Source organism: Melanerpes formicivorus, unplaced genomic scaffold, assembly GCF_026170545.1.
Source record: "Melanerpes formicivorus ecotype bairdi unplaced genomic scaffold, bMelFor1.0.p_v2 SCAF_48, whole genome shotgun sequence".
NCBI classification, from domain to species: Eukaryota; Metazoa; Chordata; class Aves; order Piciformes; family Picidae; genus Melanerpes; species Melanerpes formicivorus.
Window position 1 is genome coordinate 3,138,894 of NW_027142400.1, and position 15,011 is coordinate 3,153,904.

The window sequence follows — 15,011 nt, forward strand, 5'->3', positions numbered from 1 at the left end:
TGTGATGTTGTTTTCTTCTGTGAAACAAGATCTGTAGGAAAACCTGGGCTTTGTATAAACCCAGGGTTTTGTTAAAAATTATTTCTGTGCTTTTGAAATGTCTGTTGGTGGCAGATGTTAAAGGCAGGAGTAATTATTTTAAATTACTTGTTATAGATTGAATTTTTTTTCCCCCCCATAGCCAGTCATATGCTACCTGTGATCCAGTGAAAACCTGGGAGATTTGTCTTAAAAGCCAAGATGAACACATTAAAAGTCTCTGCTCTTTCTGTAGAGAAGCATTATTGCTGCTTGTTCAGTTTTTATCTTGCACACTGAATTCTGAAGGTGTAGAGACTCAGAAGATTCAATAGTCAGTTAGTGGACCTGATGCAGAAGAAAGCAGTCTTGAAGACCCCATGCCAGACTGGTAAAAGCAAAGGGATTTTAAGTCTCACATCCCTGCTTTAACACATTGTGTGGCTGACACAGGCATTCTGCTGGAGATGACTGTTGGCTTTCCTCCAAAGTTTGAGCATTAATTAACATACTTGGGGACTCAATGAAACACTCTTCATAATGATAGGCAATTGCTTTAAATCTCTGTAACACAAATGATTTACAACAGCCTCAGACTTTTAATAAGCCTTGGCTCTAATTGGTGAGTGTTAGCTCACTGCTTCTGTGTTCCCAGACTGGTAATCCAAGGATGCTGATTTCTAGCAAAGCTTCAGAGGAAGAGATAGAAATGTTTATTATGTACTCTGCTACCTTATTGATACCTTTACCCATCACATCTTTGGAGGCAGGTGATTAAGTAAAACTTGAGTCTAATGTATTGTAAAACTAGATTCTTTCTCCTTCAGCTTCTGCAACAGCTTGAAAGAAAGGGAGGTGGAAGTACTTAAGAAGCTAGTGGCAAATTATTTAGGGGATTACTTGATTTTAGGGTTTTGCTTTTGAGAGGAATCTTCTATTTCCTTACAGTTTCTTAATACCCTGGAGTAATGCAAAAGCTGGGCTGTGTTTCCAGGCTTTGCCGTAGTAGGGCTTGTACTTCACATCCTGCTGGATTCAGTGTTGTAAAGAGATGCAGGTGTGACTGAAGTTTTCAGGATTCTAAAAAGTTAAAGCAAAGTAGTAGATTTTGCCAACTGTTTCAGCCAGCAGATGTGATGTCTGAGCTGTGAGGTGTTTTCTACTAGTGCTTTGGGAGCTGAGCTTTGGAAGTGGGTCAGCTGACACTTGCAGGTGGAGTAGCGTTCCCCTCTCCAAAGTCTGGCATACGAGAGTGGGATAACAGGACTGGAATTTCAGTGTGTGTAACCATAAAGCAACTTGGAAATGAACATGTAGTGTCATGAAACTGTCACTGGTTTCTTAACTTTGAATAGTATTTCTGAATCACAATTGCCTTACTTTTGAAACAAACTTAAGATGAATGATATATGGTGGTGTAGCCTGAAAGGCCCAATTATGCCTTTTCAGTATTCTCCCATCCTTACCATCACTAGATAATGTGAAGCCCAATTTTGGCCAAAGGAAACAAAATTATTTCATCCGCCTATTTGAAGATGTTATACAGCTGGTAGCTTACTGACCATTCTGCAAAGACAGCACTGTGTACCTTTCTTCAAATTCTTAGTAATTTGGGTAATTTGGAGGATCTAAGGATCACGGCCAAGAAATATGAGATGCTTTTCAACAGTCTACCTCTTTCTTCAGAGACCACCAAGTGTTATTATCTTCCTACATGTACAGGCCTTTCTTTTTGTGGGGGGGGATTGGGGGGAGGCAGCCTCTCTGGGCTTGTTAAAGATCATTATATTGTTTTCAGTTGTGCCTGTGAAGTCCCTCAGTTATCAGATGCAGACTGAGATTTGGCAGCTTTTCCAACTTACACTGATTTCGTTTACCACACATACATTCTGAAAACGAAGTATCTCACTGCAGTAATGGAGCTGGTTTTAATGCATTTTTTTAATGTTAAGACCAAATACATGTTACATTAGTGCTTATACCAGTGCTTTGGCCCAGAGCTTGTGAGTTAGTCAGGTTCTGTACATCAAGGAGAGTATCACCACAAACTAATGCTAATGGTAAGAGAATGATACAGCTTTTTAAGGGGAGAATAGGGTATGGTGTTTACATAGCAGAGGGCTGTTGGAGTTCGTGTTCTGTGATAAATCAGTTAATGGAAGGAAAAGTTTTCTTTTTCTCTATGCAGTAGTTTGTTGTTGGTCCATCATGCTCTTCTCTCTGCCTCTGCCTGAACCCACACCCCCTCACAGCCTGACAGAAATGTTCGCTTACGCAGCTAGCCCTGCTTCAGTTTGTACTACATCCTTCTCCAGTGTTCGGCTGCGACATCAGAAGTCGATGTCCATGTCAGCCTCTGTGCACACGAAGATGATGTTGCCTCCAATAGACAATGGCGCAGATAACTTCAGGCCTATGTAAGAACCTGAAATCGTTGTGAAACTAACTTATACCCACTGCTTCTTAACTTTGTGCTGTGGAATTTTAGTCCTAGATTGTTCCAGTACATATTGCCCACAAGATGTGTGTTTCTTCATATTTTATTTTATTTTTTAGTATCGTTTACATTTGTCTTGTGGTGTGTCAGGCTGTCTGTGACATAATCCTGCAGTAATGAATCTTAATTTTTTTCCTAGTGTTAGGAGTATTGGACATTCCCTATTGTCAAAGTTTGTGGGAGACTTTATGTATCCTGAAGGACTTCACAACTTGGAACAGTTTGCTTGTAACGAATTTTGTGTTGGATACTCTCAAATTAGCAAGATTTTCAAAGACGTGAATATATGGAACTTGGAGGGAGACACACTAAAGTTACCTATTGCTTCTCTTTCCTGGGAGGAAACTTTATACTTATCTATCCTCTTACCAGTCTTCTCAGAGAAACATTGTATGCCTAGTTTATCTGGTCTTCTCCAGGATATTCCTGTTACATTTTTCTGCCTATGTAGGTTTCTGTTTCGGCAGCCTTTTTATTCTAACTTCTTAGAAGTTTTGATTCCATACGGTATTGTAATAACGTTGGTATTTCCAGCCGTGGCCTACACATAAAAGTGTCTGCTTATGCTTTACTGTAGAATGTAGTGTTTTGTGTTTCCTGCAGAACTCTAGTGCTTCAGTAAAGGTGTTGTAGCGTATGTTTTTGTTTGTTTTCCTCTCTAGCACTATTCCAGATCAGAGAACTCCTGTTGCTTCAACTCACAGCATTAGCAGCGCAACCACACCTGATCGTATTCGTTTCCCCAGAGGAACGGCCAGTCGGAGCACTTTCCACGGCCAGCTCAGAGAGCGACGTACTGCTACCTACAATGGGCCACCAGCCTCCCCCAGTCTGTCCCATGAAGCAACACCACTCTCTCAGACTCGAACCAGGGGTTCCACTAATCTATTTAGTAAACTGACTTCAAAACTAACAAGAAGGTAAGCCTCTTAGAGTGGTAACATGACATTTCCTTTTTATCAGATGGTAGAAAGAGACCTGGTAGTTCATTGCTTATATGGTTTTGTCCACATTCTCTGATTAATGGCTTAAAACATTCTGCAGCTTAAAATGCACTGGCTTTTTTTTTTCATAGTTCTTTTTGGTTAAAAATACATTTGTTTATAGCAGTTGAATCAAATGGGGTAAAAAGTGAGGCTGTATGGTCTGCGCTGTTTACTCCATGCTCTTCATTCTCCTGTCTGAAACACAGGATCTGCAGAGCTGAAACATTTCAGCTCAGTTCAGTATCTTCTCACTCTGTTTGCATGATCTCATCAGTAGACAGCATAAACTATCATCCCAGTCCTGATATTTAATGTAATGTTAGAAGCTCAGGTTGTGTTTCCCAATCATTTAGGCTATCAGAGTTTCCAGAATATCTTGCTGGTAACAGACAGAGATAAAACAGGTGTAAGGGTAGGGGCAAGAGTCAAAAGCTTCTTTAGGCTGTAGTGCTAGCATAGGTTGTTGTAGAAATAAGTCATCTGCTTTTTGTCAAGTGAAATATTACTTGGACACATCCTTTCAGCTCATTCTTCTTTCTGTACTTTTGTTTGCAATATTCTTTGTTAATTTTCCATCTGACATTCCAAACTGAATTTGCAAGCCTTTCACTTGGTTGTTTAGGCAGCATTCAAACTTCTGTCCTTACCTCAGAGTTTCAACTTCTGCAGTGCAGTGTGGTTTTCTTGAATCTCCCCCCCACACACACTCTTCACAATAATGTACATTCCATCTGGACTTGATTAAATAACATGCAGTTGTAACACAATAGCGCTCTTACAGATGGTTAAGTTTGCACTTGGAGGACCTCTTACAGTTGGGGCTCTGTTCTGTGAGGTTCTGTACAAAATGCTAAGGAGGTGGATAGTGTCATGAAAGGACATGGTCATGCTTCTTTAAATCTTTAAAACCCTTAAAAACCTGTTAATATTTTCTAGTGTTCTCTATGGGGAATTGGAATCCGTTTGGTTATGAACTAATTATGTTCTCATATAGGCAATTGTTTCAACTTCTACCACTAAAATAAGTATTTAAGGCAGTTCTTGGCACAATATGGCTGACTTAATGTTATGAAGGAAGGCAGAAACCTAACCCTGAAGATAAGATTATAGCAGTTACTGTTTTTTTGCTTTCTAGTAGAAATACATGAAGAAAATTGAAACACATTTTTATGTGACCTTGCAGATTGAGTTTTGAAGTGTTTTGACCCCAGTATGTGTTTTAATTCCTAGTAACTACTGGTGGCATATTTCCCAGAAAAATTAAGTTTGGAAGTAGCAATGCTAAGAGTTTGACTCTTCAAATCCTAAATCATCTGCCTAATCTCAGAATGTATTGAATTGTAATTTCATTGTGCATTTTAAGTTTTTGCATGTTTCACTCTAAATAGCTTTTTCCATTTATTTTGTACAAATTTTTTGTTAATTATTATTTTGGCTTAATTTCTTTTAGAAACATGTCATTCAGGTTTATCAAAAGGTAGGATTTATTTATATTTAAAAAAAAAGTGGCTCCTGCAATTAACAAGAGATTTGGCTTTCTAGCCTTGGTTTTCTGAAAACTAAACTTTCTGCTGAGAACTAAAACCTTTCTTGAGAAGGAAAGCATAGTATAAATCCATTAACTCATGATGATACCTGAGAAGCTGTGGCACCCATATAACAAGATGCTAAGCATGCCTTGTGAATTCTTCTTTCTTTGATAGAGTTGGTAGTACCAAAGTAATTCTGTTCTCTGTACTAATACACTTAGCATGCTTATGTTTGAAGAATGAGGTGTTTGATAACAATGATGAAATATAAACAAAACATAGGTTACAAGCAAGTAAAGGTAAGTGGTGCTAAATTAATTCTCTCTCTCCCCCTTTGTTTTATGATATCTTAATTAAAAATCAATTGAAGGTGTTGTCTGCAATTGGTACAATATAAATCAAACTGAACATGGTTATGAATCTGGCATTTTTGTATGCAAGACTGAAGGTGCACTGGTGGTGTCTTTATTTTTCAATGGGAGATACTTGAAGTGAGTTGCAAATGGAGCGTTTCACTTATGCACATTTATTAACAAAAGGGAAAAGCTCAGGAGTCTGATTCACGCTTCAAGCCAAAAGGATTGATTTTAGGTCTACAACTAGGGAATAAATCAAGCTGCTGTATATCTTGTTAATCCATTATGACTCAAAGTTGGTTATAGAACTTTGATCCTTAGATTTTCCAGTAGAATGTTGTGTTATTCTGTCTATAGGTATATCCTGTCTTGGAGCGTCTTAAAGGGTTGTACTTTCAGTTCTCAGCTACTGATAAAAAACAGGGAAATGGGGCCAAAAACTAGCTGCCTGTTGTAGCTTTCAAAATGCATTAATGTAATTTGTAGTTTTTCAGACCATTTCAAGGAAATGCTTAGGTCAGGGAGACCCAAGATGTGTAAATTTTACACATTAGATACAGTCCTTGTTTAAAGCTACGCTATCCAATTAAATGAGTAAATTCCATGCCATAGTAATAATGATCAGAGCTCTTCCAAACATGACTGTTTAGAACTGCTGTTGGTTGGGTTGGCGGGCATTGTCATAGCTGACTGGAGAAAAGAAACATACACCAACTGCTGATCTAAGAAAAGAAACCATCCAACACAGCATGCAGGTGAAACTGACCAGCAGCAGGAGTTTTAAGCTGTTGTGCATCACGAGGTGTATGGTGCATGCCACTTTGTAAGAGAGAGCTTTTGTCTCTCTGTAGTCACTTGGCTTTTAAAACAAAGGATTGTTATCTGTGCAACCTCCCCAACTGGATGTGTAGAAGTTTGTTACACTGGTTCTCTGAAGGAAGATGGGAAATGCTGATATGAGCAGTTTTAAGCTAGAAGGTTACTGTTCATATTTGGGACTTCAAGGTAATTTTTTGATAATTTAAAACAAACATTTCTTTTGACTTAAGGCCAGGAATCTTAGACTGTTGTGGAAAGAGCTGCTACAACTTTCATGGATATGTCTTTTGAATAAAAGATTCGCAAAGTCTTACACCACCTACACAGTACCAGACTGTGCTTTTTAAATTCTGTTTCAAGTCTGTGGTGTTCCTCCATACCTGATCAGCATGTAGGTACAAGATTAAATTGAAAATGTTGGGAGTTTTGGTTGTTCCTTCTTGCTTATGTGCTGTGAATCTTACCTAAGCTCTCTGTCTTTGATACTGAAGGAACTACAATAAGCCAATAGCATGTGTATAAAGTCCTGCAACGTCATTCTAGGGAGTTGAACAGAAGTAGAACCCATAGCCATAAATTCTCTGTATCTCTCTTGTGCCATTCACTGTCCTTGCCAATCTGCATATTGTAGAAGTCTTAACTTTTTTTTTTCTGACAGCAAAAATCATTTTCTGTGTTCTGGATATTATTTCAGCACCTTTACTCCGTTTCCATAAATTGATCTTATTTTAATGTCTTGAACTTCTTTCGCCGTTTTTCTATGTCTTCATTTGGGTTTTTAATGCAGAGTGTACGAAGATGTAAAGAACAGAAAAGACTGCATAACTCAGGACAGATGTATGGAAGCATTCTTATTTTTGAAACCTTTTCACAAACTGTGAGGGAGATGGTGTATAGGCATTGCATGACGAATGAGACCATACGTTTCCCATTCCGTTTGTTCCATTCTCAAGACCAAGGAGCATCTTTGTGCATAAAACTAATTTATGTGAAATTACAAGCAAAACCAGAAAATTTAGAGCATAAACTAGCAATTTGCAGTTTCCACAGAAGTGAAGATTGTTGTATGAACAGTGAGGGGGAAGCCTCAGGGCTGCAGACTTGCAGACTCACCAGAACAATGCTGGCAGTACAGTAAGTAACTGTCCCAAATAACCAATGCTCTACAACTGGACCATAACCATGTCCTTCATGAAGGCAGGAGCATCTAAAGAGATTGATACAAGTCTCCAAAGCCTGGCATGATGGCTTATATTTGGGGGAGCATGTCACCAAATGTAGTTCCTCCTGCTAAATGAATGAAACACTGACTCAAGGAGAAACTGAATAAAATAAGGATGTTCTGAGAAGCTTCCATGAAAGAATATTTATTGTTTCAAATTGACAGATACTTTGTAAATAATGACCTTTCTTAGAGTACAGTAGTTTGGAAACTAAACAGTTTGGCTTAATTTCAACCTAAAAAAGAGTCTTAAGAGTATCCTTAGGGCTTTTCCCTCTTAGACTTTTCTGGACAGATTCCAGTAACAGTAAGACTATTCATTGTTGGGGAGACTGGATATGCTTTCATTTTCTACAACCTTTGGCAAGTTTAAAAAACCAAAAACAACCTCCACAACAACCAAAAATCCTTAAATGCTCACAGAGTTGTTGTTTTCCACTTTGTAGGAACACAGTATGCTCTTTAAAGTCCAGGTACTCTCAATTTTTCAGTTGAGTAGCATTTTCAGATTTGTTGCTTGCTTTGCCCAGTAAAACGAGCATTTTCCAGATCATGTAAAAGGTGTGGATTTGTTAGTATGCATGATGGTTTCTTCCTTCCCATCTACCCCCTTCTTAGTCCTACAGAGCTGTTATGAAAGGTGAGTTCGTGCATTGTACATGCAGACTTAAAACTCTTTCCACCTTGTCTTATCCACCATAGAAAAATCACACAACATCTCATGAAAGGAAAGAGGATGCAGTCTCAAGCTGCACCAGGGGAGGTTTAGGCTGGATGTTAGGAAGAAGTTCTTCATAGAAAGAGTGATTGGCCATTGGAATGGGCTGCCCAGGGAGGTGGTGGAGTCACAGTCACTGGAGGTGTTTAGGAAGAGACTGGATGGGGTGCCTTATTGTTTGCTTGTGACAGCTGTTCATTAGTCAGAGGCAAACACTTCCTAGCAGAGACCCCATTGTACTGTGTGCTGTGCAGTACCTCAGAGTCCAGGGATCCAATGGGGTGCTGTTGTGACAAGCAGCTCATAGCAGAGTGACCTCCCACTTTCTTAACTGTATGTCTCTTGGAATAGAAGTGTGAATTTTGAACAAGGAGCAGGCTCTGTAGCCTAAACTGCAAGTGCTGCTGTTGTGCTCCTTGTGGTGCTAACAGAGTGTCTGTTTCCTCATGAAAGGGACTGCAGAGAGTCAGCTTACAAGTCTGTTCCCTCATCACAACACTGCTGTGCAACAGACAAAGGCTTACTGTCCTAACTTTCCTATCCTCAGACACCTGTCAACCAAACTATTGATTTGTTATTCATTGAAGCTATATAATAACTTAGAGTGGCCTTGATAGGAGCCTTACAAGGGCAAGCAGAATTAATGCTGAGATGTCAAACCATGGTACTGCACTAGTGAGAAGGTAGAGGAAGATGATTTTTCCTTTAATTCTACTCAGTACCGAGCAGGTGTAAAGAGGTAGTGTTCAGCAACATAGCTTTAAGCAATGCAAGAAGACAGACAGCTTAAGCTTCATTTTGGATATGGAACATGTATCTGTGTGGGAATTAATAAGATGGAGTTACCTCAGCTTCAAAAATCTTGGATTTACCTCTAGACTTTTGTTACAATGGATATTCATCTTGTTCTTTTGTATGAAGGCATTTGGTACCTAATAACCTCAGTTCTAACATGCGTGTCAGCACATAGCATGATCAGACTAGTCTCTAAATTTTAGGGTATTTTTTCAAGTATATATTATACTCCCAGGTAAAACTTCTAAATATCACTAGCCTAAAAAAATAACTTATTTATAAATAGTAACATTTTCTGCTTTTAGAAGTTCACCTTTGGTGGGTTCTACGCTATTAGTGTATATAAATACTGTAAACATCTGTAATGTTCTTATTTAAATGCTGTTGCTGTACAGACATCCATTTGGCTGGACAGTATGTTATATTCCAAATTGGGTCTAATGTACAAAGTTCTTTACATCTTTGTTGCTTTGTATTTTAACACACCTTTGGTATGAATACTACAGTATCTTTAGCATCTGCTCAGATATTGTATATTGTAGTATAAGATTTGTCTTCTCTTTCCCACTTCCTTTTGCTTCTGCATTCTTTTCAATGAGGCTCCCGACTGAATATGAGAGGAACGGGAGATTTGAGGGCTCAAGGTGAGGGTAAAATTTTTGTTTAAAATATTTCTTAGGTGAGTTTGAGTTTGAACTTTTATTCCCTTGACTGTGTGGCATAGTGGCTTCAGGCAGAAGCTTTTGTTTTGTGTAAGGCTGTGAAACTAAACAAAGAAGCATTTGTGTCTGCAAAACAGCTATTAAAGCACTGACTGACTTGGTTCTAAACTTTCATCTTTCCTGTTGCCTTTACCCTTGTGTGTTTTGTGGTTTTGTTTGGGTTTTTTGCTCTTTAGTCATTATAATTTGTTGTCGTCTTGTAGATGTGTAGGCAAGTAGTCCTTAGGAACATGTGGGAGCCACTGAAGGATGATAAGATACTTCTTATCTCTAAAATCACAGATAGTTAAACTATTTTCATGTTATACTTTTCTTCCAAGATCTGCATATCAAAAAAATACTAAAATGATCAAACTTGTGCTGGTTCTGCCAATTGTTTTCAAGTAGAAAAAGCTTTCAAAAATAAAATGAGCATTGAATGAAACTTCTGCTCCATGACAGCCTTATTAAATTAAAACCTTAAAGTTAAAACAAAAGTACTCTTTAATGTTCTTGCTGAATTTTACAGCATCCAGCAAATCATGTAGCTGGATTTGACAGCATAATCTTACGACTCTCACAGTTAATGGAAGCCTTTCTAACAGGTTAAAATATGAACTCAGTTATCTCTGAGAAATATATTTATTTAGTTTTGTCCTTGCTGTCACTTTTTCATAATTGCCTGCTTAATGGTGGTAGAAGAAAAGCATTGTGTAACCAGAAATTCATTGCCAAAAATTTTAAAGAGCATCTCGACTTAATACTGTAAATTGTACTTTGACGTTCAACATGAGACCTAAACTGAACAGTTTAGGGTCAGTTAGGTGTTTTCATTAAATACTTAAGCATGACAGTCAGTACATTTAAGCCTCTTGTTCTAAGGACAGGTAAATATGAAGAGGTGACTGACAGTGCTTGCAGATATTCATAAAGCAAATCTATCATATTTTTGCCCTGGAGGTCCAAATGTAGGTCCTTGTTCTTCAGCTGTGTGACCACTTATTTTAATTGAAGTAGATGAATCATTGCAAACTAGAAATTTCTGGAACATTTATTTTCTTTGCCATTCATAACTTTATATTCTTACCAAAGGAGAAGCTTTTTCTAGTTAAATATAATTTAAAAATTGCAGGCTTAGGAAATGCAGCCCCAGTGTCTTGTGCTTTATCTCATAAAAGTATGACCATAGCAGTAGCTTTCTTACCATCTTTACTAACAGTGTTGATGCAGTGTCTAATAGTGACTTCCAACTCCCCTTCCTGTGTTTCAGTCTCGAAAGTGCTTAGCCACATAGCTTGTAGCAGCAAAAAGATTTCATCACTTTACCTCTGCCTTTCATTGTTTTTAAATGCTGGCTAATTTAAGAGACAAAGTATTTCCTCCAGTTGAAGGTGCCTCTATAGTGTACAGTGTCGGGGATCTCTAGTGATTATCTCAAATGCTTACCAGTGCAGGGAGGCCAGAGTGAAACTGAACCATCCCAGAAGTAGGAGGCACGTGCTGGTGCTGTGTCAATAAGTGGGTGACCCTTGGCAAGGTCCCCTTGATCCTGCTGTCCTTCCCCCTGCTTGCAGGTAACTACTGTGGGACTCCATGAGCACTCCCAGTGCTTGATCTCTACCCTGCTTTACAGTATGAGGTGCAGAGAAGCTGCCAAGATCTTGTTGTATGGGCCTCACCTCCGTGGTGTATGAGTGGACACCTCCCATGGGCTGGCACACCCACAGCCTGGACTAAGCACCTTTTTGTCACAAGTCATTGCTATTCGAATGTTCCAGAAACTTCTAGCACCTAGCTGGTGTTTCAGCTGTCCATGTGGTCTGAGAAATAGGAGTTTGAGCAGAAGCTGCTTTGAAATCAAATTGTAGGTGATGCATGTAGTTCCATCTCCGCAAGGTCATTTCCCTCATGCTCCTGACTCCAGTGACTTTCAGTTGTCGCCCATCGCACTGTACCTTCATTTCAGCCCCAGCAGCTAATGCTTTACCTGAGTGTGTGTTTGTACAGCAGCTGGGAAAGCGGGGCATTGTGCGTCAGCCGGAGCCTCTAGATGCTGCTCTAATACCAGTAGTGTGTACTGAGTGTTAGTTTGCTTCATTAACATGAGACCTGGAGAAGGGAGCTGGCTCTGCTAACGAGTCAATTCCTGTCTTTCAGCCGCAATGTAGCTGTGGATCAGAAGGACGAGAACAAGGAAGCCAAGCCTCGGTCGCTGCGTTTTACCTGGAGCATGAAAACCACCAGCTCCATGGACCCCAATGACATGATGAGGGAAATACGGAAGGTCTTGGATGCCAATAATTGTGACTATGAACAAAGAGAGCGTTTCTTGCTTTTCTGTGTCCATGGAGATGGGCACGCGGAAAACCTTGTACAGTGGGAGATGGAGGTGTGCAAACTGCCAAGACTGTCCCTGAACGGAGTTCGCTTTAAGCGGATATCGGGAACATCCATAGCTTTTAAAAACATTGCTTCCAAAATTGCCAATGAGTTAAAGCTGTAACAAGAGAAATAGTTAAGTTGTAAATTAGTTAGCAATTTCAAGTGTTTTTGAGAATTCCGATGGAAATGTATAGAATAACATTTAGGCAATAACTTCTGCATCCTTCTGAATAGTGATATTAAAGAGAAAAAAAAAAAGCTGCTGAGCTGGGAGGGAGAGTTGGACTTTTTTATAAGTGCACTACAGCATTAAAGTTGCCTACTATGTAAAATACTACCCCTTCTGCTTTATTTCCATTGCTCCTAAGTCTTTGACAACAAACTGAAACACAGAATATATTCATTTAAATATGCCTCCTGTTTGTGTGGACGTGTGAATGTACAGTATGTGTGTATAATATATAAAGTATTATATGTAAACAATTCATTTACAACATCAAGCTGTACCAGTACCTCTCTTTGGGCTAATTTTGGTGCTAAAAATTGAAATGGCCAAGGAGGAAACACTTAAGTTAATATTTAAAATAACCGAAGTGATAACCAGGAGTTGCAGGTTTACAGTTCACTGCTGTGTTAAGGGGGGGGGTGGGGGGAGGGAAGTGTGTGAAGGGTTTGGATTTACGGTTGTGAACATTATTAGTCCTGTTTTCTAAGTAGATCTCATGAGATTATTAAAAATTCACTCCTACTGAGTAAGTCTTGCATTATATTTTACCCACCTATTTATTATTTAAGTCTGAATCAAACTTTACAAATGTAGTTGATTTGTGCATTAAAAGTTGGGTAAATGCATCCATTCTTCTGCTGAACTACTAAAACTGTATCTTTGTCCTTTTGGCTCATGGGTATTGATTGCAGCTAAGAACACTTTTCTGTTGGCCCACCATTCCTCTGCAGAATGAGGCAGTCTAAAAGGATGTGCTTAATGCTGACTAGTGACTTTATGTTTTGGACCAAGTTCTCCACCTTAGACTAGGTCAGACTGATACAAAGCACAAAAGAACTCTCAGTTGATTGTATTTTGATGCAGTCTCCAAGTCGGTGCTGTTCTGAGGTGTTGCTGCATGTGTGGCGGCAGCACTGTCCTTTGTGTTGTGGGCACACACAGTATTGGAACCCAAAAGTGGAAATCAGATTGGCTGTTGATCTCCTCTGTTGTAACGTCCAACTTGCTAACTTGCAGCCATAGGCAGTAGCAGTTAGAACTTTTCTTGCAGCACTCTTACAGTGTGCTTGTGCTTTGCTTGGCTCTGGTTGTATTGCTTTTGGTGGCTTTGTGCCAGTTGTGTCTCTGGCTTCTGCTGCTGAGGGAGTCCGCTATTGCTCTTTTAACATGCAGTGTGGAAACCCATCCTTGATGAACTCTCTAGTAGCCACATATCTTTCTGTAGGATACAAAGCTACTCTAGGATTGTCCCCACTGCCATCACTGTGGTGAGACTTAAATTGAGTTTGCAAACTACAATGAAGAGATTTCTTTGTACGTTTTTTCCTACTGATACTCAAGTTTATTTCATCAAGGACTTCTGTTGATAATATCCTGCATTATCTACTTGACTTTTTGTATTAATGTTTTATAGTTATATTTCAGTGAAGCACTTAAGCATGGACATAACATGTGCTTTAAACTGGAGCTTAAGTTTGCATTTTAAAGATGCAGTAAGCTAACAGTTATTGATAGTACACAATTCAGATTTGACCCGAGGTGAAAAGGCAAAATCCTGAGTATTTTGCAAGTTAATTCTTGTCATCTGTAGTCTGTGAAGGCAGCAGACTTGCCCTCTCTTTCCACTTAAGCATTGATATTGATTATGCTAGTTTAAAGGGTAATGGTAGTTGTTAAATGTAGTAAATATCCTCAATTTGCATTTTATTCTTTGTATATTCTGTGTCATGCCATGGCTTGAGAATTCTGGGTGCTACCAAAGTTCACTTGGCTTTCAGTGCCTGTGCTGCTCAGTATGTTTTTGAGGTTTTTTCCCATTAAAACTCCATTCTGTAATAGCAATAAGACATTTCAGGGCAGTCATTCTACTTTCTCAGGTGAATGATCACCTGTCCTCTCACTTCCTACATTTTAAGCACTCCTCCAAATGTGTTTTTTCACCCAGCAGTGCACTTTGTTGTCTGAACTGAAAAAGTGTTCTGATAAATGATGTAAATCTGTATTCACTGGAAGTTCCAAAAGGTTTCATATTAAATGTTTTCTGAAATACTCTCTTCCTACTTCACCTGTTAAATATGTAATTGTTTCTAAAAAGTGCACCAGTATCGTAGTTCCTTTGACATTTGAAGTTTGTACTTCAGTATTTTTCTTAAAGTGTTCTCAACAGGTTCTTTCAGAGTAAATCTGTACTTGAGGTATTTTTTAACAATAACACAATAATCACAAACAGCTTTTTAACAGCTTCCTTCCCATAGGCCTTGTACAACTTACTAGGTGCAAGAAGAAACCCCTGTTTTGTAGCATATTGCATTCTTGCTGTTTCCAGACCTCTAGGAGTGGCCTGGAAAAAAGAAGCTGATTTTAACAGATCTCCAAACAAAAGATGAACTTCTTCCCAAGCACAGCCCTTCTTACTTGTTCACGTTCCTTGGGGTCTCTGTAGGGTTATCAGCACCACTGCTGATTTGACTCTGTAGAGCTGCAGCTGTTTCTTCTCTCCTTAACAGACAAGTTTTAAAAATCTGGGAGGTCAGCATGTGGTGAGGAGGTATCAGCAGGCCTACGTGTTTTGAGATGTGTCTAGCAACCGAGAAGTGGGTTTTATATAATGGCATGACTGGTGCCCTGGAATGTATGGTCCTGAGTGGTGTGTTGGAGGGTATTTGTAATGGGCTTGTGACTAAAGGCTCGCATGGCTAAAATCCATGTCATCCAGCTCTGAAAACAGTGTGGTTGCTGGGTCAGGCAGCGAAAAACGTCTC

At 39.1% G+C, this 15,011-nt stretch overlaps 1 protein-coding gene across 13 annotated transcripts in view; it reads left to right on the plus strand.

Annotated features, from left to right (window-relative positions):
- Positions 1–12,355, plus strand: part of MARK3 (microtubule affinity regulating kinase 3) — a 59,171-nt gene extending 46,816 nt beyond the window's left edge. For 3 of the 13 annotated variants that reach the window (XM_068160190.1, XM_068160187.1, XM_068160200.1), the window contains 5 exons: positions 2,271–2,435; positions 3,178–3,435; positions 4,952–4,978; positions 9,540–9,584; positions 11,799–12,355. In XM_068160190.1, the coding sequence (XP_068016291.1) occupies positions 2,271–2,435; positions 3,178–3,435; positions 4,952–4,978; positions 9,540–9,584; positions 11,799–12,144 (841 nt within the window). In that variant the 3' untranslated portion in view covers positions 12,145–12,355. Of the gene's footprint in view, positions 1–2,270; positions 2,436–3,177; positions 3,436–4,951; positions 4,979–9,539; positions 9,620–11,798 lie in introns of all 13 variants that reach the window. The other 10 variants (XM_068160198.1, XM_068160197.1, XM_068160192.1 and 7 more) reach the window with 9 other exon arrangements.
- The last annotated feature ends 2,656 nt before the right edge of the window (positions 12,356–15,011 follow it).